The sequence below is a fragment of the Peromyscus eremicus genome, chromosome 7 (genome assembly GCF_949786415.1).
Source record: "Peromyscus eremicus chromosome 7, PerEre_H2_v1, whole genome shotgun sequence".
In the NCBI taxonomy this organism is placed as follows: Eukaryota; Metazoa; Chordata; class Mammalia; order Rodentia; family Cricetidae; genus Peromyscus; species Peromyscus eremicus.
Genome location: NC_081422.1, coordinates 90509697 through 90530423, shown reverse-complemented (window position 1 = coordinate 90530423; position 20727 = coordinate 90509697). Strand labels below are relative to the sequence as shown.

Here is a 20727-nt window from a genome sequence, read left to right as displayed (position 1 = left end):
ACGTGGATCCTGGGTGCTTACTGGCCTCCCAGCTAGCCAATCGCTAAGCTTCAGGTTCAGTGAGAAACCCAGGCTCCAGGTGAGTATGCTAGGAATGGTACCATACATCTTTAATCCCAGCACTTGGGAGGCAAGTGGTTCTCTGTGAGTTCCAGGCCAGCCAGAGATATAAACTAAGACCCTGTCTATAAATAAATACATAAACAAAAAAATAAATGAAAATAAGGTGATACATAACAGATACTCAATATTAACCTCTGGCATCTGCACACCCATGCATTAGCCTCCAGACACACATATACAACACAGACAGCATATACATATGCACATACATATCAAAGATGGATGTTTTAAGGTCTATGGAAAACTGTGCTTCTTACAATGTGGTTCGTGGAAAAGTGCTGACCAGCTGTTTTCAGTCTATAATGAGAACAGGACCTTATCCAAAAACATTTCTGTACTCTCAACACACTGATTGGTTCTGCTAACCCTTTCTTTTCTTTTGGTAATAAAACTTTTACTGAATGAATATATTTATATTGATTTGTATCATGAGGTTCTTATCGTATTGTAGATAGGACGTTCTGGTTTTCTTTTTTTTGGTGGGAGAGCTTTTTTGAGACAAGATTTCTCTGTGTCCTGAACTTATTCTGTAGACCAGGCTGACCTCTACTCAGAGATCCACCTGCCTCTGCTTGGTGATAGGAAGTTCTTAAAACAAAATTGAATCAATTAAATGTCATGATAATAAAGGATAGTGGGGAACACTGAATCCATCCAAATATAAAATGTAATTAAATCAACAGAAAATTTAAATTATGGAACTGAATGTAAATATTGTATTCTTGACGATGTAGACTAAATCTAACATCAATTTCTGGGTGAAATCCTAGTATTCTGAACTTTTCTATTCCGTTTTTTTGACATGAGGGTCTCACTTTGTAGGGCAGGTTAGCCTTGTATTCACTATATACTGCAAGCTGGCTTTGAAATTGTGGATTTTCTCCTGCTTCAATTTGCCTCAAAATTTGCAAGGCTCCAAAACTATTGGGGGGCTAGCAACATGGAGCAGCTGGGTAAAGCATTTCCCAGATGAGCCTGAAGTCCTGAGTTCAATCTCCAGAACCCAGGTGAAGGCGGAAGGGAGAACTGACTCCACAACATTGTCCTTTGACTTCTGCATATAGGTCATGGCATGCATATGGCCACACACATCATACATACAAACATAAATAATAAAAATTTCAAAATATGTATCTGTTCAAATAAAAAAGAAGAGACTATTTCCAAAAACAAACCAAAAATTTACAATAGAAATGTCCTCAACATGAAATAGAAACTCTCAGTTCAAGGATTCCCTACTTCGTCCATTCCTCAGATCTATCAGACAGACTCCCAGGTAAACGGAATCATCATGTATCATAGTCCCTATGAAAGTCATGATCCACTTACCGAATCAGCGGCCAGATGGTTACTTGAATTGGTAAACTCAGATACCAGCTCATCGGCTACTTCATTGTATGATGTTGTGCCTTTTCGCTGAACTTTCTCACACACTTTCATTGAAAAATGCCTCAAGCCTTTCCCATTTTTATCACCTTTTTTGCTTCGTTTACTAGAAAAGAAAAAATAATTTATAAAAAAATTCATATGCCATTATCTTAAAAAGACTTCCTCTATAAAACTATGCAAAAAATAAAACCAGAAGACAATCATTTAGCTTCTACGTTTTAGTTAGTTTCAATGACTAAATGAAAAAAATTTAATGAAAAATTAAATGAAAAAAATTTAAATAGAATAGAGGAAATGTTTTCAAATTTAATTTTTATCTTAAGAGCTTAACAATATACAGAGTGTTTTTCTATGATGTCATTCACTTAGTAAGCATGAATTGACAAATTACTGTCATATGCTAGTCAATATTAGACACTGGAAATAAATTTGTGAAAAGTTACAGTAATTCTACCTTCTAGAGATTATTTCTTAGTTAATATTTATTTTTCTTTCACATTAAAACTATCACTGTCCCGGTTCTTAGCCATTAAGACTTGAGGGGTTAGTTTAGCTCTAATAATATGTGAGCATCAAATATATGTAAGAACTGTTTTAGGGACCAGAAATATAAAAATTCAGGTGCAATTCCTTCCTTCAGTGAATCTTTTTTTGTTTGTTTGTTTGCTTTGTTTTTTTGAGACAGGGTTTCTCTGTGTAGCTTTGTGCCTTTCCTGGAACTCGCTCTGTAGACCAGGTTGGCCTCGAACTCACAGAGAACCGCCTGGCTCTGTCTCCCGAGTGCTGGGATTAAAGGCGTGCACCACTACCGCCCGGCTCCTTCAATGAATCTTAGAGCATGATGATGAAACATATTCATAATGGTGGGCAATTCCAAAGGTAAAAGTGCCAGGCCATAGTGACTCAACACTGTTCTGTGGGAAGAGACAGGAAGATGACTTGTGGGGAGAGTCAAGGTCAAAGGAAGGAAGTGAGGAGAGCTTGAGTCAGGAGAAGCAGCAGCAAGCAGAGGATGGAGAAAAGAGGCAGTATACATGAAGAGTAAGAACAAGGAGGGTGGGCTCACCCGGTTAGACTGCAGGGTGAGCAGTGATAAACATGGGAGGCCAGGCTGGGACTCAAACACAAGGCAAGCAAATGTCCACTTCATCTCATCATGTTTATTGGCATATCCGTCTTCTTGATAAATTATTGACATGTCCTATGAGCTAAGAAGAGGATATCCACTTTCTGTTCCCTACATTCTTGTGATGGTTGTCAACTTGACTACACCTAGAGTCAACTAATACCGAAGCTGCCAGGTTTCTTTAATTTTTATTTCTCGAGACAGGGTCTCACTATGTACTCTAGCTAGCCTGGAACTCACTACAGAGACCAGGCTGGCCTCAAACTCATGCAGATGCAGATGCAGATGCAGCTACATCAGCCTTCAGATCTTCTTTCCTGTTTTTTTTTTTTTTTTTTTTTTGACTTTTTGAGACAGGATTTCTCTGTGTAGCCTTGGCTGTCCTAGAGCTCACTCTGCCTTCAGATTTTCTTAATCAGATATCTGATGCAAGAAGATCCACCTTAAATCTTGGCTACACCTTCTGGTGGCAGCCCAGATAAAAAAGGACATGGAAGAAGGAAACTTTGCTTTTTGCCTGCTTGCCCTTGTTCTCACTGGCAAGCTCATTTATCCAATTGCTGAGGTATCCCTTCAATAGTATTAGAATCCAACTCCTTCAGGATTTCAACATACGCCAAAGACCAATAGCTCTCGAGGAACCCTCCAGGACTCCAGTACCAGATTGCAAATGCTGAGCCATCCACTATCACGGACTGAATAACTATCGGCTTCTTGGCTTTTCCACTGTGAAACAGCCATTGCTGTTATTCAGACCTCACCCTGTAAACCAGTCTAAATTGTCTTTTAGTGTGTGTGTGTGTGTGTGTGTGTGTGTGTGTGTGTGTGTGTGCTTCATTCAGTCTATTAGTTCTGTTCCTTTAGAGAACCCTGACTAATACAATTAGGAAAGAATCATTAATGTATCCCTAGAGTATAGGCACTGTAGTACTGAAATGCAGTGAAACTACTAAGTGACTGATTGCACAGTGAGATACTAATGCAGGCAGAAATTACTGTGTTAAAGTTGAAGGTGAATTTTATGGGGAAAAGGAGGTGAAAGAAAAAACCAGCTAAGAAGCTATTGCAACAGCTGAGGTGATGACCTGAAATTAGGTCAATGGCAGAGAAGAGGAACAGACAGGACCGCAAACATTGAAAGGCAAGAAGAAGTAGAACTGAGCATCTGATTGACATGGAAAGGAAGGAACAGAGAAACAGCAAAATCCGAAGTGAGTGTTTAAATAGCAGGAGTACACTCTGAGGGGCTGGTGAGATGGTTGAACTGACAAAGGTGCTTGCCTCCAAGTCCACTGACGGAAGGTGGACCTGGAACTCACCCAGAGGAAGGAAAGAACTGAGTCCCTAAACTGTCCTCTGACCTCCATATGTGTTCAGTGGCACATGGGCACAAACACTCACAAATGCACAGTAAGTACGTGTAATTTTAAATGTTAGAGGCTAGAGATGCCCCAGCAGTTCAAAACACATGCTGCTCTCACAGAGGACCAGAGTTTGGTTTCCAGCCCACACCAGGCAGCTCACAACCACCTGTAACCCCAGCTCCAGGAGATCCCATGCTATCTCTGACCGCCAAGGGTACCTGAATGTCTGTCTGTCTGTCTGTCTGTCTGTCTCTCTCTCTCTCTCTCTCTGTCTCTCTCTCTCTCTCTCACACACACACACACACACACCAACAACCAACCAACCAACCAAAACCAACAGCAAAACATAACTCATAACTCCCCCCCCCAAATTAATTTCATTAAGTAGAAATTGTGTGTGTGTGTGTGTGGCTAGAGAGTTGGCTCAGTAGTTAAGAGCCCTTGTTGCTCTTGCAGAGGACCTGGTTTGGTTTCCAGCATCTACATGGTGGCTCACAATCATCTGTAACTCCAGTATTAGGAGATCTGATGTCTTCTCACCTCCTTGGGCACTGAATGCATGTGGTACATACACATATATGCAGGCAAAATACTCATATGTACAAAAACAAATAAATCTAAGAAGAGTTTTTAAGAAGTTTTTTGTGAGTATATATATGAATTCCTGTTCAGCACATACTTAGGACACTGGTAAGTCAGGGTTTATCTATGTTCAGTTTTACAGATAATGCCAACTTCCATAAATTATTGTGCTAATTTACACTGCCATTATGCACAAGAGCATTCTAGGTACTTTATACACCTGTAGAAGTCAATGGTGTCTTTTTTCCCGGTGGTTATTTAGTAGATATAGAACAGTTAAGTACTGTGTCGGGTAGTGGTGGCGCACGCCTTTAATCCCGGCACTTGGGAGGCAGAGGCAGGCGGATCTCTGTAAGTTGGATGCCAGCCTGGTCTACAGAGTGAGTTCCAGGAAAGGCGCAAAGCTACACAGAGAGACCCTGTCTCGGAAAAAAAAAAATTTAAGGGGCTGGGAATTTGGCCTAGTGGTAGAGCACTTGCCTAGTAAGCTCAAGGCCCTGGGTTCGATCCTCAGCTCCAGAAAAACAAAACAAAAAAACTACACAAGTTTTTTAATTTTTTTTTTTAATGACTAATGCTGATTAGTATTTTTAAGTAAGTTTATTAACTATTTGTATTTGTTGCTGGAATAAGAGATTCTATTATTTTGTTTTTTCAGTTGAGAACAAGGCCTCACATTAGCCCATGCTGGCTTATAATTTCCTATGTAGCTGAGGATGTTGTAAAAACATTGGCAAGGCTTTATTAACAGAACAATTATCATCTTATAGAGGTCAACGGACTCTGAAATGACAACGCTCATTTCAATATAGTGTTTTACTGATATGGCACCTATTACGGTGGCATGCATGACACTGTGAACTTAGGCTCATATAACAGCTCTAACCCAATAGATCCTTTCTTTTCTCCCCTAGTGCTCGGAACGGAACTTAGGACTAATGAATGTTATACAAATGCTCTACCACTGAGCTGTATTCCTAGCTTACAAACTGACAGTCTTTAATGCCAGAGCTAACTGACTGGAGAGATATTTATACTTGTGTAAGAGAGACCACAGTAATTCTGATATACAAAAGTAGAACCACTATACTAATATCCTAAGAAAAGATAACCTTATACCCCAAAAAGTGTCTAAAGAAACAAGCACTTACTATGATCTAAAACTATTTAAGAAAAAAAACACAACTTGTTTAAAAGTTTGGGCATGTTAGGATACTATGAAATATTTACTTTGGAAGAACATTTTCTTTCCTAAAAGAAAGGAGGGGGCAAAATGACTAATGCCAGAGGATATCTATTGAAACTTTACAAACAAGTGAATTAAAAACCTCAGTGCAGAATGAAATAATGGTAGCAACTGAATAAAGTTATGCAAAGGATCCCCCTCCTTTTCATAGTGGAACATGAAACAAAATATACTTATACTCACCTTTCTGAAAAATCTGAGTCTATAAATTCTCTAGCTCGTTTTCTATCACTAAAAAGACAAAAAGACAGCTTAAACATAACACATAACAAAACTCTGTTTCTTAAATAATTCATTATAATTTGTCTCATTCTACACTGAATGTACACATAAGAAAACTTTTTTACTATGGGATAAAGACATGATAATATAAAAATCCTTAAACTGGAATAAGCTCCATGAATGCTTGGGTAGGAGAACAGTACAGATTTGCAAATAAATTTTTACAAAACTTTTTGTCTATGTGGATATGTCTGTCAATCTGTATAAGGCATAAATAAAGCACTTGACAGAGTTGTTACTTCATTAACTTACTTATCCTTGAAACAAGGTTATTCTTAATAAAGAGTTACTGTTTGCTCAAACTCACATACGGTAGAACCCAAGTAGTATGCTACTAGATATATAACTCCTCAAGTAATAAAACTTCAAAAGTGATAAAATAAGGTATTTTTCCTTCTTCCTTTTAATTTTTATTTATGTGTACATGCCACATGTATGCGGGTGCCCACAGAGGCCAAAAGGTATCAGATGCCTTGGAGCTGGAGTTAACAGTTGGTTCTGAGCCACCTGATATGGGTGCTGGAACCAAGGTGTACCTTTGTAAGAACAAGTGTTCTTTACCCACTGAGCCTTGTCTCCAGCTCCCCCCCCCCAGACAAGATTTTACTGTTGCCAGGCTGTCCTTGAACTCTCTCAGTGGCCTGAGATTACAGTAATGCACCACCACTCCTGGCTTCATTACTTTCTCCAGAAGATGGGCTGCTGAAGTAACAGAGGAAAAGCACTTTAGAGACAGAGGTGAAACATAAAGGGTTTGACAGAAATGGAGGCCAATAGTAACAGAGAAGGGAATCTACTTCATTGCCTAGTATTTATTTTAAAAAATCAGGGGGAGTTTTAATGAAAATATTAATATATTTGTCCTCTCTTCCTAGTTTCTTGTCTGATTTTTAAAAAACTCAAAGGGAAAATCATTCCTTTCTTATGTGTTAAAACAATATAGAATCCATTTTTATATCCCCAAAGTAGCTAACTATTACAATCATAAAAATAGTCCTATTTCAGAGTTTTAAAAACTCAGAAGGTCTGGTTATAACTTGTTAAATTGTTTTTCTCAGCTTAAATATGGTTGTACTCAGGGGTGGAGAGATGGCTCAGCAGTTAAGAGCATTGGCTGCTCTTCCAAAGGACCTAGGTTCAATTCCCAGCACCCACATAGCAGCTCACAACTGCCTGTAACTCCAGTTTCAGTGGGTCCAACACTTTCACACAGACATACACACAGGCAAAACATGAATGCAAATGAAATAAAAATGAAAAAAAGTATAAAAATATGATTGTACTCACTGACATGGTGGCACTGCCTATGGGCAGCTACAAGTTGGAGGAAGCCTAGGCTACAGACAAAGCCCAACCACAGCTGGTGATTTTAAAACAATACGTTAGTTTTTAAAGATCTAAACTAGCTGGGATAGGGGCAAATCACTGTAACCTCAGTACTCAAGAGGCCGAGGCAGAAGGATGACTGAGAGTTCAAGGCCAGGCAGGGTTATACGTCAAGTATTAGGTGAGCCAGGGTTCGATCCTAAGACTGTCTCAGACAACAGTAAAACCTGTCAAGCTCACAGCAGCCTGTGACCAGTACTCAAAGGTGGACACAGTCGGATCAGGAGTCAGGATGATCACTTAGCTGACTTAGTGAGCTGGAAGCCATCCTAAACTACAAGAGATCCCATCTCAAAACCCCCCAAAACAAAATAAATAAGGCCCCCCCCAAAAAACCCCAAATAACTAGACTAACAAAAGCAGAAGAGAATTCAAGGCCTGGAGAAATGGCTCAGAGTATTAAACGCTTGCCATAGAAGCCCAAGGCCCAGACCCCAGCACCCACAGAAAAGCAGGGACTGTGGGGCAACCTGCCTGTTTAACAGTATCCACTCAGGGGGCCAAGTGAGGAGATTATTGGGGTAAGCTGGCTAGATAGACTAGTCAAATCAGCAAGATCTGGCTTCAACCAGAGACCTCCCTCAGTAAATAAAATGTAGAGTGATCAAGGTAAACACCTGTTGTTAACCTCTTGCCTCCATATATATACATGCATACACATGTATGCTCACAAATACATATGCCCACAAATATGTGAACATTTACATCATACACACAGACACACACAAAAAATTTTTTGAAAAAAGGAAATTCTGGAGAGACAGCGCTGTGGTTCAGAGCATATACTGTTCTTTCAAAGGACCAGGGTTCCTTGGTTTACTGCATCTACCTTGGGTGGATCACAACAACCGCCTGTAACTCCAGCTCCAGGAAGCCAATGCTCTTTTCTGTATTCAGCAGGCACCTGCACTAATGGTCATATACCCCACCCCCTTACAAACACACATACACATAATTAAAATAAACTCTTTGGGCTGGCGAGATGACTTGTGGGCTAGAGGCCCCTGCTGGCAAGCCTGACAAACTGAGTCTGATCTCTAGGACTCACACAGTGGAAAGAGAACTAACTTCCAACGCTCTCCTTTAACTTCTACACATGCTACACAGCATGTATGTGTGTGCACATTTGCCAAATAAATAAATAAACAAACAAACGTGAAACGTAAAAGTGGGGAGGTAGGCCAGGCGGTGGTGGCGCATGCCTTTAATCCCAGCACTCGGGAGGCAGAGCCAGGCGGATCTCTGAGTTCGAGGCCAGCCTGGGCTACTAAGTGAGTTCCAGGAAAAGACGCAAAGCTACACAGAGAAACCCTGTCTCGAAAAACCAAAAAAAAAAAAAAAAAAAAAAAAGTGGGGAGGTAGGAAGACAAGGACAAGACAGCAGGACAGTAAGGGATGGGAGGCTTAGAAACAGTCACTTCGGACCCTCTTACCTGGGAACCCAGCCGGCAGCCTCAGCTATGTGTGTCTGAGTGACCATTGCTGGTGCAGAGGGATATGGACTTCCAATCAGAACACTTCCTGAATTGGTAATTCTCTGTGGTGTGCTTATAATCTGTAGAGTTGGTAACAAGAAAACAAAATTAAGTATTCATGCCTTTAATCCCAGCACTAGGGAGGCAGAGGCAAGTGGACCTCTGTGGGCTTGAGGCTAGCCTGGTCTACATAGTGAGTTCCAGAACAGCCAAGGCTACATAGTAAGAACTTGTCTCAAACAAATGAGTAATTTTAAAAGGAAATATTTAAATTATTACTTTAAAAAATGTAAATGGGAGCTGGAGATGGATCATGCAGTTAAGAGCACTGGCTGTTCTTCCAGGGGACCTGGATTTGATTCCCAGCACCCATATGGCATCTCATAATTGTTTGTTATTCCAGTTCCAGAGGACCCAATGCCCTCTTCTGGCCTCTGCAGGCATCAGGTGCACACACGCAGGCAAAATAAATGAATGAATGAATAAATAAATGAAATTGAAAAAATAAATAAATAGAGAAGATGTTGCAGTGCTAACACAGGAGAAGGAAGTGCTGTCTGAACAGCTCTTAATACCAATCACCTAAACTATCAGTAGTACCTTTGATTTATTCATATCCTAGCATCTTAAAACACCAGTATCCTGATTCCTGGCATGCTATCACAATGTAGATTCAAGTAAGTAAACAGCAATTTGGAAGGATTAAACAGGTAACTAACAACGTCTTACCATCAGAAAAATGCTAAGCCTATAATCCCAGTACTGTGGGAGCTGGAGGGATGGACCCTCAGTTCAGAGTGCTTGCTGTACAACTATAAGGACTGGAGTTTGAATCCCACAAAAAAACAAGCTGGGGAAACCACACACACCTGTAACCTAACCCCAGCCCTGAGGGAAATAGGGAATGGAAAGATTGTTAGGGCTTACCAGCTTCCAGTCTATCCAAAAATATGCAAACCCTAAATTCAGGGAGAGACCCCGCCTCCTATGAATACGCAGAGAGAATATAGGAAGATAACTAATGCATGTTTCTGGCCTTCAAGCACACATGTGTAACACACTCATACACAAACAAATCTTTAGTCCTAGTACTTGGGAGGCACAGGTAGGAGGGTCTTAGAAAGTCTGAGGCCAACAAGGGCTTCCAAAAGAGACACTGTGTTAAAAGCAAACAAACAAAATCCCCAACCACTACCCCTGAGAAGAGGGAAGCAAAAGCTTTATTTGAAATTAAGTACAGAAACTGTAGTAGAACCTGATTTATGTGACCCAGGACAGGAGTGAGTTTGATCTTCAGAACCCAATATACACACACCCAAAGCCACTATACAACCTGATTGTTACAGGATGCATGAACTAAGTTCCCTGAAATAGCACGCCTACATTCTGTAGACTGATTTGAACTTCAGAAACTCACGACAGTGGAGAGTTAGAATGTTCCAGATAGAGTCAATACCACTAGCTTTCACTAAGCCAAAAGCTAAGAATATCATCAGACAGCATCTGAGACCTTCAGAGTTTTTCTTGTTTTGTTGTAACCTGTGTACCTGATGGCCCCAGGAATGAATGCACTGACTGGTTCTTTGTTCTATGACTACAAAAACCCATGCAACCACTTCACGGTGACATGTCATTTGGAACAAGTTGAATTTGTGTTCCCATGCCATGGGCCACTCTTACTTGTCTCAAAATAAACTCTCTCATTTCCTTTGGGGTGAAAATTGTGTTTTGCATGGACAAATGTAATTCTATCTTCATTTTTCCCTCTTCCAACTTTACCCCATATTATTAAATAAAGTATTCTTGTCAAGCATGGTGGCATATGCCTATCACTTGAGAGGTAGATACAAGAGGACTACCACAAGCTCAAGGTTAGCCAGGTCTATCTATATAGCAAGTCAAATCTATTCTAGGTTGCACAGTGAGACCCAGTATCAAAAAACTAGCTACATACATATATACATACATACATGTATAAAATGGAGCTGGGATGTAGCTCAATTTAGGTAGAGTGCTTGCCTAGCATGCATGAAGTTCTGGGTTTGATTCCTACTGATCCCCAGGACCACATAAGCTGGATGTGATGGCCCATGCCTGTAATCACATTTGGAAGGGGGCAGCTGGAGGATCAAAAATTCAAGGTCATTCTTGGCTAAAAAGTAAGCTTGAAGACAGCCTAGGGCACATGAGACCATCTTAAAATACATAAAACTTGTACCATGTGGATTTAATATCCTTAATTAGTAGATATACATGGATTTTCAATTATTCAGTTATAAATAATTAGTCAATTACAAATAATGTTAGCCATTTCTTGGCCTTAATTTCTTTTCCCTTTTGTCTTTTTGTTTGTTTGTTTTCTGAGACAGGTTTTCTCTGTGTAGCTTTGGAGCCTGTCCTGGAACTCACTCTTGTAAACCAGGCTGGCCTTGAACTCACAGTGATCCGCCTGCCTCTGCCTCCTGAGTGAGGGGATTAAAGGCACGCGGCACCACAGCACATCTCCACTTTTGTCTTTTTAATGTCTGTTTTCTCATGCAGCACCAGATGGCCTGGCACTCTCCATGTAGGTGGGGATAACCTTCACCTCCTGATCTCCCTGCTTCTACCTACCAAATGCTGGTGAGCTACTACTGCTCACCTCTGTCTGACCTAAAGTCCTTCAACTATTAAATTAAAACCTTGGGAGAGATGGCTCAGTGGTTAAGGGCACTGGCTGCTCTTCCAAAGGTCCTTAGTTCAATTCCCAGCAACCACATGGTGGCTCACGGCCATCTGTAATGAGATCTGGTGCCCTCTTCTGGCGTGCAGACATACATGCAGACAGAACACTGTATACATAATAAATAAATAAATCTTTTTAAAAAAAAATTAAAATCTTGGAATGTACTACTTTAGTGTCTCACCAGCATCCACCAACCACAAAACTAAAGAGTGTCAGCAGGTAGTATCTGAAACCTATAGTAGAATTCTCCCTGCTAGCTGATATTCCCATCAATGCATCTGGTGACTATAAAAGTTTATGAAACTTCTTCACGGTGAAACATGTTATTCAGGAGGTAATACAAATCATGTTCCTACACCATGGCCACTCATATTATCCTCAAAATAAACTTTTATTTCCTTTGAAGTGACAGCTGTGTTTTGTTTCAGAATGTGTAACCAAAACTGCTTTTTAGGGCTTATCATTTTCACTGGTAAAAGAACATGCTTTTAGCAAAAGATGAAATAATGCAAAATATTTGTTACTAGGTAATAAAAAGTTTTTCTTGTCTTTGCATAGTTTTTGTTTTATTTATTTATTGGTTTTTGTTTTTGTTTTTGCGACAGGGTGTCTCTATGTAGTCCTGGCTGTCCTGAAACTCACTCTGTAATCAGGCTGGCCTCAAACTCAGAGATCCACCTGCCTCTGCCTTCCAAGTGCTGGTATTAGAGGTGTGCACCACCACTACCTGCCCCCCACCCCTTTTTAACTTATGTGGTTTTAATGAGCTGTCTGCCATAACCTTGGGAATTTGAATACTTGGTGCTTTCTGGGAGGGAGGTTCAGGAGATGTGGCCTTCCTGGAAGAAGTATGTTAGTTGGAGTAGGTTTTGAGAGTTTAAAGATTCCAACCACCTCAGTTCATTTTTTGCTTCATACTTGTGGTTCAAGATGTGAGCTCTCCACTTGTGTGGCCTGGGCAGGCGTTTCCATGATGTATAAGGTGACTTGCTGACATCCCACACAACCTAAGTCAGAAGCTCATTTTTTAGTAAAAGGGGGACCTGTAGGGCCCTGGCCCCCGTTTTGGGTAACTGTTGTCTTGCTTGCTGACCTTGACCTTGATATCCTCCCTATGCTAATTCCCTGCTGGGTTCTACCCTCTTGAATGCTTAAGGGAAGTTCCTTGTCTGTGTATCCTGCATAATGGGCGTTAACAGCTTAGATGCAAGATCGTAAAACGAACTTCTGCCCTCAGGGGTTCTCCCATTGTGCTGTAAGCCTGCGTTTAAGACCTCCTCCTTCCTTCAATAAACGGCATTCGACATTAAAAAAATTAATTAAAAAAAAAAGATGTGAGTTCTCAGCTTGCTACTCCACCTGCTAGCTTCTCTACCATGAAGGACTCTTACCCTCTCGAACCATAATTCCAAGTACAATCTTGCTGTATAAACCGCCTCGCTCTGGGTTTTTTTAAAATCACAATAGAAGTGTAACTAATACAACTTAAATTAGTGTGTGGTGCATACATATATGATGGTCAGACAACTTGTGGAAATCACTTCTTTCCTTCTACCGAGTGGGTCCCAGGCACTGAATTCAGGCCGTCAGGTTTGGTGACAGATGCTAAGCCATTTCATGAGATCTTGAAAGAATTGTTACAAAAAATAATTTTTAAGGAAGAAAAAGTTTGGAAGCCAGGTGTGGTGGTGTACACCTATGATCTCAGCACGAAGAAGGCAGTCAGAAGAATCCTCCACATGTTCAAGGCCAACAATTGTGTATGTAGCAATTTTCTAACCAGCCAGCTACAGTGAGACCCTGTCTCAAAAAAGCAAGCTCCAGTGAGTGGGAGTTAATGGAAGAAGACTGGCCCCTCTTTAGATAATGGATGCAGCAGCAAGAATTCTGCTTTCAAACAACTTGAAAACTTCCATACTAGTAAGGTTTTGGTGAAGTCTCAAGAGAAAAAACATCTGTATAGACTGTAAAAGAGACAACTCTATGTGTACTGTCTTCTGAAAGTTGAAATGCTAATCTGCATTTCTCTCCATACTCAAACTTTGGCCCCTCATTTACTAAATATTTAACAATCTTGGTTATCATTTGTTTGGTTTTGGTTTTTCAAGACAGGATTTCTCTGGGTAGCTTTAGTGCCTGTCCTGGATCTCGCTCTGTAGACCAGGCTGGCCTCGAACTCACAGAGATCTGCCTGGCTCTACCTCCCGAGTGCTAGGATTAAACTGGTCATCATTTGTACTTGCATCTAGCATCACACTAATTTGAGTTTAGGGAAATGTTAGTACATATAGAAGCTTGGCAAGTAATTTTATCAAGTTGATTCTATAAATAAAAAACAAAAGACCGTAATCTGACAGATGTCTGAAAAATTTCACCTGCAAAATAAAAAACAAAACAAAACAAAACAAAAAACCAGTATTAAGAAGGTATTAAGAGCTGTGAGGTGGAGGCAGGAGGATCAGAATTCCAGGTTAGCCTGGACTATAGAATACTTTGTCTTAAAAGAAACAATAGGGCAGTGAGACGGCTCAGCATCAACCCTAAAGACCAAAGTAAGTTAAAGCCTAAAGACCCACATGGTGGAAGAAAAGAACTGACGCATGACCTCTATACTACCTCTATGGCACTGGTGTGCTTATACACATACACACACACACACACACACACACACACACACACATACACACACACCATACACAGTCTCTAAATTAAAAACAACAACAACAACAACAATAAAAATAATACTAAGGTATTCAGAGGTCTGCTTCATGAGAAAACATGAAATTGATCATGTGTGTTCCTTTTATAAATTTCTGCCTTGCATTCAAACATGTTCATACCCACCAGTCCACACAACTCACCTTCCTACTTCCATTTACCTCAGTGTAATACCTCTAAGGGCAGAGAATTACCACACCACTTCTTTACCCATCTTTCTGTAGGGTCTAGACAATGCCAAGAGACACTCACAGAAAAGCTGGAGTGGTTGTTCAAGTTTGAAATCCCAGCTCTTGAAAGACGGACACAGATGTCTGTGACTTTGAGGCCAGTCTGATCTAAAGACCGAGTTCCAGGCAGTCAGGACAACACAATGAGACCCTATCTCACAAAACAAAAACACTAACATGAAGCACATAGTTCTCACTAATTTTATCATGCATCAAAATGTTCTCTATTAAGCAGAATTTGGATATGGACAGCTTAGAAGACAAATGTGAGGTTCAGCATGAAGCTCACTTTCAGAGCATTCGCCTAACAAGCATAAAACCCTAGATTTAATCCCAGTACTGGTGGGGGTGGGGTGGGGGGAATCAAATACTAACAGAAGGAAGTATTTTATCAGTTTATCTAATCTACTTTGTTCCTACAACAGGAGTCTCTACAAAACTATTCTAAGCACTCTAATTCAATGTCTCACTTATATAGTATTGTTACTAAAGAATTCTTCTCTGTTATTGGCAGCCTAGAGCTTAGTGTTACTGATTTAAGGACTCTGGAGGATGAGAAAGAAGACAGAGAAAATCAGTTTTCTTTATTGAGAATAACTCTGGAAAGGAATTACTAAGTTTTAGTTTATTTTTTCTTTTGTTTCTCAATGTGAAACTGTCACATTTTACACAGCAGTTTCTTAACATTTTCTTTTCTTTTTTTGAGACAAGGTCTCTCTCTGCAGCCCTGACTGGCCTGGAATTTGCTATGCAGACTAGGCTAGTCTCAAACTCACAGAGACCTGTCTGCCTCTGGGATCTTAATACTTTCTGAGTGGACAAACTGGAGAGATGACAGAGTAGAATTTATAATGCAAATTCAAAACGTACATTCTTTTAAACCAGGATAATAGCAATGATCATTAAGAAACAAAACAAATGCTGGGTATGGTGGCACACACATTCAATCCCAACACTACAGGCAGAGGCAGGCAGATCTCTGTGAGTTCAAGGCTAGCCTGGTCTACATAGTGAGAGCCCCATCTCAAAACCAAACCAAACCAAAACATAGACAGACATGGATGTGCAACACCTGCAGTACCTGTTGCACAAGAGGCTGAGGCAGAATTGTTCAGGAGTTCCAAGCAACCTGGGAAACCGAGTAATACTCCATCTCAAAGCAAGCAAAAACAAAATAAACAACAACAAAACTAAAAACAAAGGAAAATTCAATCTACTTCCGAATGCAGAATAACCAAAACAAAGTAAAATTCAATCTACTTCCAAATGTAGAAAAATAAGTTACATGGACAATGAGTCAAAACATGCATATATATATATATATATATCCCCCGCCCCAAGACAGGATTTCTCTGTGTAACAATTCTGGCTATCCTGGAACTCAGTTCGTAGACCAGGATGGCCTTGAACTCAGAGATCCACTTGACTCTGCCTCCCAAGTACTGGGATTAAAGGTGTGTGCCACCAGCCGGGCGGTGGTGGGGCACGCCTTTAATCCCAGCACTCGGGAGGCAGAGCCAGGCGGATCTCTGTGAGTTCAAGGCCAGCCTGGTCTCCAAAGCGAGTTCCAGGAAAGGCGCAAAGCTACACAGAGAAACCCTGTCTCGAAAAACCAAAAAAAAAAAAAAAAAAAAAAAAAAAAAAAAAAAAAAAAAAAGGTGTGTGCCACCACTGCCCAGGTGACTCAAAGCACATTTTATATCCTTGAACCTTAATTTTAAAATTCCAAATTCAAATAAGAGTTAAAAACCTACCTCCAGGCTGACAAGAGGGCCATGTTAGGTAAAGGTTGCTTGCCCCCAAGTGTAATGACCTGAGTGAGTTTAATCCCTGGAACCCACATGGTAGGTAAATAACTCCTGGAGTTCTCTGACCTCCACATGTACACGCTGTGACACATGTGGACAGACATACATACATATGAAAATAAATGTAAACATACCTCTAACATTCAGCTAAGAGAGGGAAAAGGCATTTTAAATCTTAGAATCAACTGTTCCTCAAACCCAAACCTCAAATATCTTTAATTTAATCTTGTCTGTCATTATTTCTAGGACAACTGATTAGTTAGGCTAGGAAAATCAATAGTAACTAAATACCCTTACAAAGAAGACTGGTTGTCTTCAAAACATCTCTGAAGCACTACTGCCATCTACAGTTAGATAGCGCTGAGAGCATATTTATTCTGCAAAGGAATTTTCATAATTATAAGGCATTATATTCAATTAATATGACATTTTTGTTTTCACTAAGTGTGGTTTCTATTCTTCTGAAGATAGCCATGAGATCACTGTAATATACACATGAATATTCATAAGATACATATCCTTTACATGATAAGCTGTGAGAAAAGGCAAGTCTCCTAACTGAAGTAAGTACTGCTAAGCTAGCTTCGCAGGTCTGAGGGATGGCTCAGCAGTTACTTGCTGCTCTTTCAGAGGACCCGAGGTGGGTTCTCAGCACACATGCCAGCATCTTTAACTCCAACTCCAGGGGCCAATGCCCTCCTCTAGCCTCTATCAGTACCCCAGTTCTGGGGACTAAACCCAAGACTAGCACAAGTGAAGTAAGTGTTCTACCAATGCTCTACCCGCCCCCCACTAGACAATGATTAAAAGTGACAAGAAGAGCTGACAAATAGTTATTTAGCAGGCAATGGTGCTTGCTGCCAAGCCTGACCACCAGAATTCATTCCCTGGAACCCAACATGGTAGGAGGAGAGAACTTACTCCCGAACAGTATTCTCACCTCTACACATGCACTTGAGTGTACACACACAAAAAAGGCCGTATAAAACCAATTTTCAGGCTGGAGAGATGGTTAAGAGCACTGACTTTTCTTCCAGAGGTCCTGAGTTCAGTTCCCAGCACCCACATGGTGGCTCACAACCATCTGTAATGAGATCTGGCACCCTCTTCTGTGTACATGATAAATAAATAAACCTTAAAAATTTTTTTTCATTGGTTGTGAAACACACAAGCAAATAAATGCAAAAAAAAAAAAAAAAAAAAGGTGGCAGTAACCAGCCAGGTATGTGGAACACGTCTTTAATCCCAGGTGAATCTCTCAAAGTTTGAGGGAAGCCTGGTCTAAAGATCCAGACCAGCCAGGACTACATAATGAGAACCTGTCTCAAAAAATAAAATTTAGCCAGGCAGTGGTGGCGCACACCTTTAATCCCAGCACTCAGGAGGCAGAGCCAGGTGGATCTCTGTGAGTTCGAGGCCAGCCTGGTCTATAGTCCAAGATCCAGGACAGGCACAGAGAAACCCTGTCTCGAAAAACCAAACCAAACAAAACTTACGTATTTATTAATTCATGTGTTTATTTAATGTACATGGGTGTTTTGTTTGTATATATGGATGTATATCACTTATATTCCTGGTGCCCTTGGAAGCCAGAAGACTTCAGATCCCCTGCAACTAGGGTTACAGAGATGGTTGAGCACTGCCATGCAGATGCTAGGAATTGAACTCCGTTCCTCTGGAAGAGCAGCCAGTGCTCTAAACCACTAACCTCCAGCTCCCCAATTTAAATAAATTAATCAATTAAAATAAAAAAATAAAGCGACAAAGGCATCAAAGAAAACAGAAGAAGCCTCTAACTCCAGCACTTGGCTAAAGCAAGAGGACTCCAAGTTCAAGGTCAGATTTGGCTAAGGAAGGAAAAAGAGTAATGAAGAAAGGGAGAAATAAAACAGAGAGTTCTGGCTATAAGAGCAGGTTGGCTATAGGAATCAACAAACCGGCAGACTACTGGACACCTTATAGTAACAGGAAGTTAGTGACACTTCTTACGATAAGTGAGCACAAAAACAGGTAGCCACAAGCAACTGTTAAGACCAATGACCATCAAGGTGACCATCCACGAACCTCTAGAATAGCTTATTGTAATGTTAGCACACATAATAAGATCTCTGCTCAGGAAAGAAGCTGTAACAAACACATTTTGAGCAATATGCAAAACAGTACACATTCATTAAATTTTTACAGCTCCTCAAAAGCCACACGAATTCAAAACCTTTCCTGGAAAAAGTATGACTATTTCAATCCTTTCCCATAAAATTAAACATCCATCTCTGTGCCTGCCTACTCTGCTCTCAAGAAGGCCAACTCTGTGTCTTTTCTTTCCACGGCTACTCTACTTGTGGGGCAGTTCTACTGTATTGCTTTTCCACAATAAACTTTCACTCTTCCTTCAGAACGAATCCGTGCCCTATTTCTAACCAGTGAGAAGCCACATAGCCAAAGACAGTTCCAGAAAAGGAGAAGTCTTGCATCATAGCAGCAGCATATTCAGAGTCTGGTAAAGCTGGATCTCTACTTCTTGATGCACCCTTTTGGACAGAAGGGCCTGGGGCCTAGTTCCTGAGCGGCAACTAGACATGCCCTGCCAGGTTTGGAGGCCACTGAAGACAGACCTTGCTCTCAACATCAACTTTGAATCCCACCTACTGTTTCCCTGGGAACACTACCAAGGAAATCTCTCAAGATTTAAAGTGCCATACACAAAAGCAGAGCTGTCAGGTTAGGCCCACTATAGGAAAACTATGACTTTTTGGTCAAAACAAAACAAAACAAGCTAGAATCTGACTTCTAATTCACCCTAGATTGAAAAAAAAAAATGCTGTCTAAATCATTACATACTATCGTCCCTAATTTTAAGAGTTAACCCAACTGGGGGTAGAGAGACGGACCAGCAGTTAATAGCACTGGCTGCTCTGTCAGAAGACACAGGGTTCTATTCCCAGCACCGGCATGGCCGCTTACAACTGTCTGTAATTCTAGTTCCAGGGGATATGACTACTTTTTCTTGCCTCGATGTACTGTACACAGGACATATATGTAGGCAAAACACCTATGCATATAAAAAAAGATAACATAGTTTTTAAAACAGCATTAATCCAGCTGGACCTGCTAGTCATCTGGCTAGGAGATCATTCCTTAGAAAAGCTGATTAACTTGAAGATAAACTAAGCCTATAAAAGAATAATTATTTTCTCTTTTTCTTTCTTTCTTTTTTTTTCATTCAAGACAGGGTTTCTCTGTAACAGTCCTGGCTGTCCTGGAACTCACTTTGTAGACCAGGCTAGCCTCAAACCCACAAAGAATCATCTGCCTCTGCCTCCCGAGTGCTGGGACTAAAGGCGTGCACCACCACTGTCCAGCAATAATTACATTCTCAATGAGATAACGCACCTACACCTCTCTAGAGCCTCTCCTCCGATGCAGCTACTTGTGTATCTGCACTGTTACACCCCCACCCCCGCGCATCTCTAGCCAGTGGCCATGTGGAGGACATAAACTGCCAAACTTGACTTCTGGGCACCAGGACTCACAATTTCCCTTAACACTACCATCGCCTTCGAGCCAGAGACCTTGACTTAACTGTAAGGAAGGAAAGAAGGAAAACTAAGCGGCACGGCAGAACTGGACACACAGATTTCTGACCGGGTGTGCTGCTGCACGGCCAGGTGTATCATCCCCGGGCCTCTAGGCAGCTGCTTCTGTAATAGGGCGGAGGCAGTACACACATACTGTAGTCAGGGTTAACTGTTTTTAGCAGTTTGTTCCCGAGGGACTTGGATGCCCCTCAGAAACACAGAAGGTTACAGATCTGTCAGATCTCAGACCACACCATCTTCACAGGGGGCTGCAGGGTCGAAACTGTGGAATGCTTTTCCCATACACACCTCATACAAGAGAGAAGGATGGGGAAATCTGGGGGACAGGAAGCAGCTCATACCCAGGAGCTCTCGTTAAAGTCTCTTGCCAAATGAAAAGTAAGAACACCAGCACAATCAACATTTGCTATGAAGGTTGCTAACACAGAAATAATATTTCCATCATATGTAGACATTTTATCTTAAGGTAACAAATAAATTAGGCCTAAAACCTGAACATATATGATCTTGGGTAGGCCCCCATTCCATTCCTCAGACATTGCCTGAGAACCTCAAATGAAACTGTTTCCTGCATTTCTGTGGGCTAGGATTTTATCTCATCCACTATCAGGTGCTGCTGCCGCCCCCCACCCCCTCAGGAAACACCCAGTAATAATATACTAACTTCAAATGCCACA

The 20727-nt window shown here is 40.9% G+C and overlaps 1 protein-coding gene across 10 annotated transcripts in view; it reads right to left on the bottom strand.

The window, feature by feature from the left end:
* The window catches only part of Tfdp2 (transcription factor Dp-2), a 122398-nt gene that overhangs the window by 21555 nt on the left and 80116 nt on the right, over positions 1-20727 (bottom strand). For 8 of the 10 annotated variants that reach the window (XM_059268391.1, XM_059268386.1, XM_059268387.1 and 5 more), the window contains 3 exons: positions 8932-9053; positions 6014-6061; positions 1453-1615 (listed from right to left, as the gene is read on the bottom strand). In XM_059268391.1, the coding sequence (XP_059124374.1) occupies positions 1453-1615; positions 6014-6061; positions 8932-9053 (333 nt within the window). The remainder of the gene's footprint in view (positions 1-1452; positions 1616-6013; positions 6062-8931; positions 9054-20727) is intronic. The other 2 variants (XM_059268388.1, XM_059268389.1) reach the window with 1 other exon arrangement.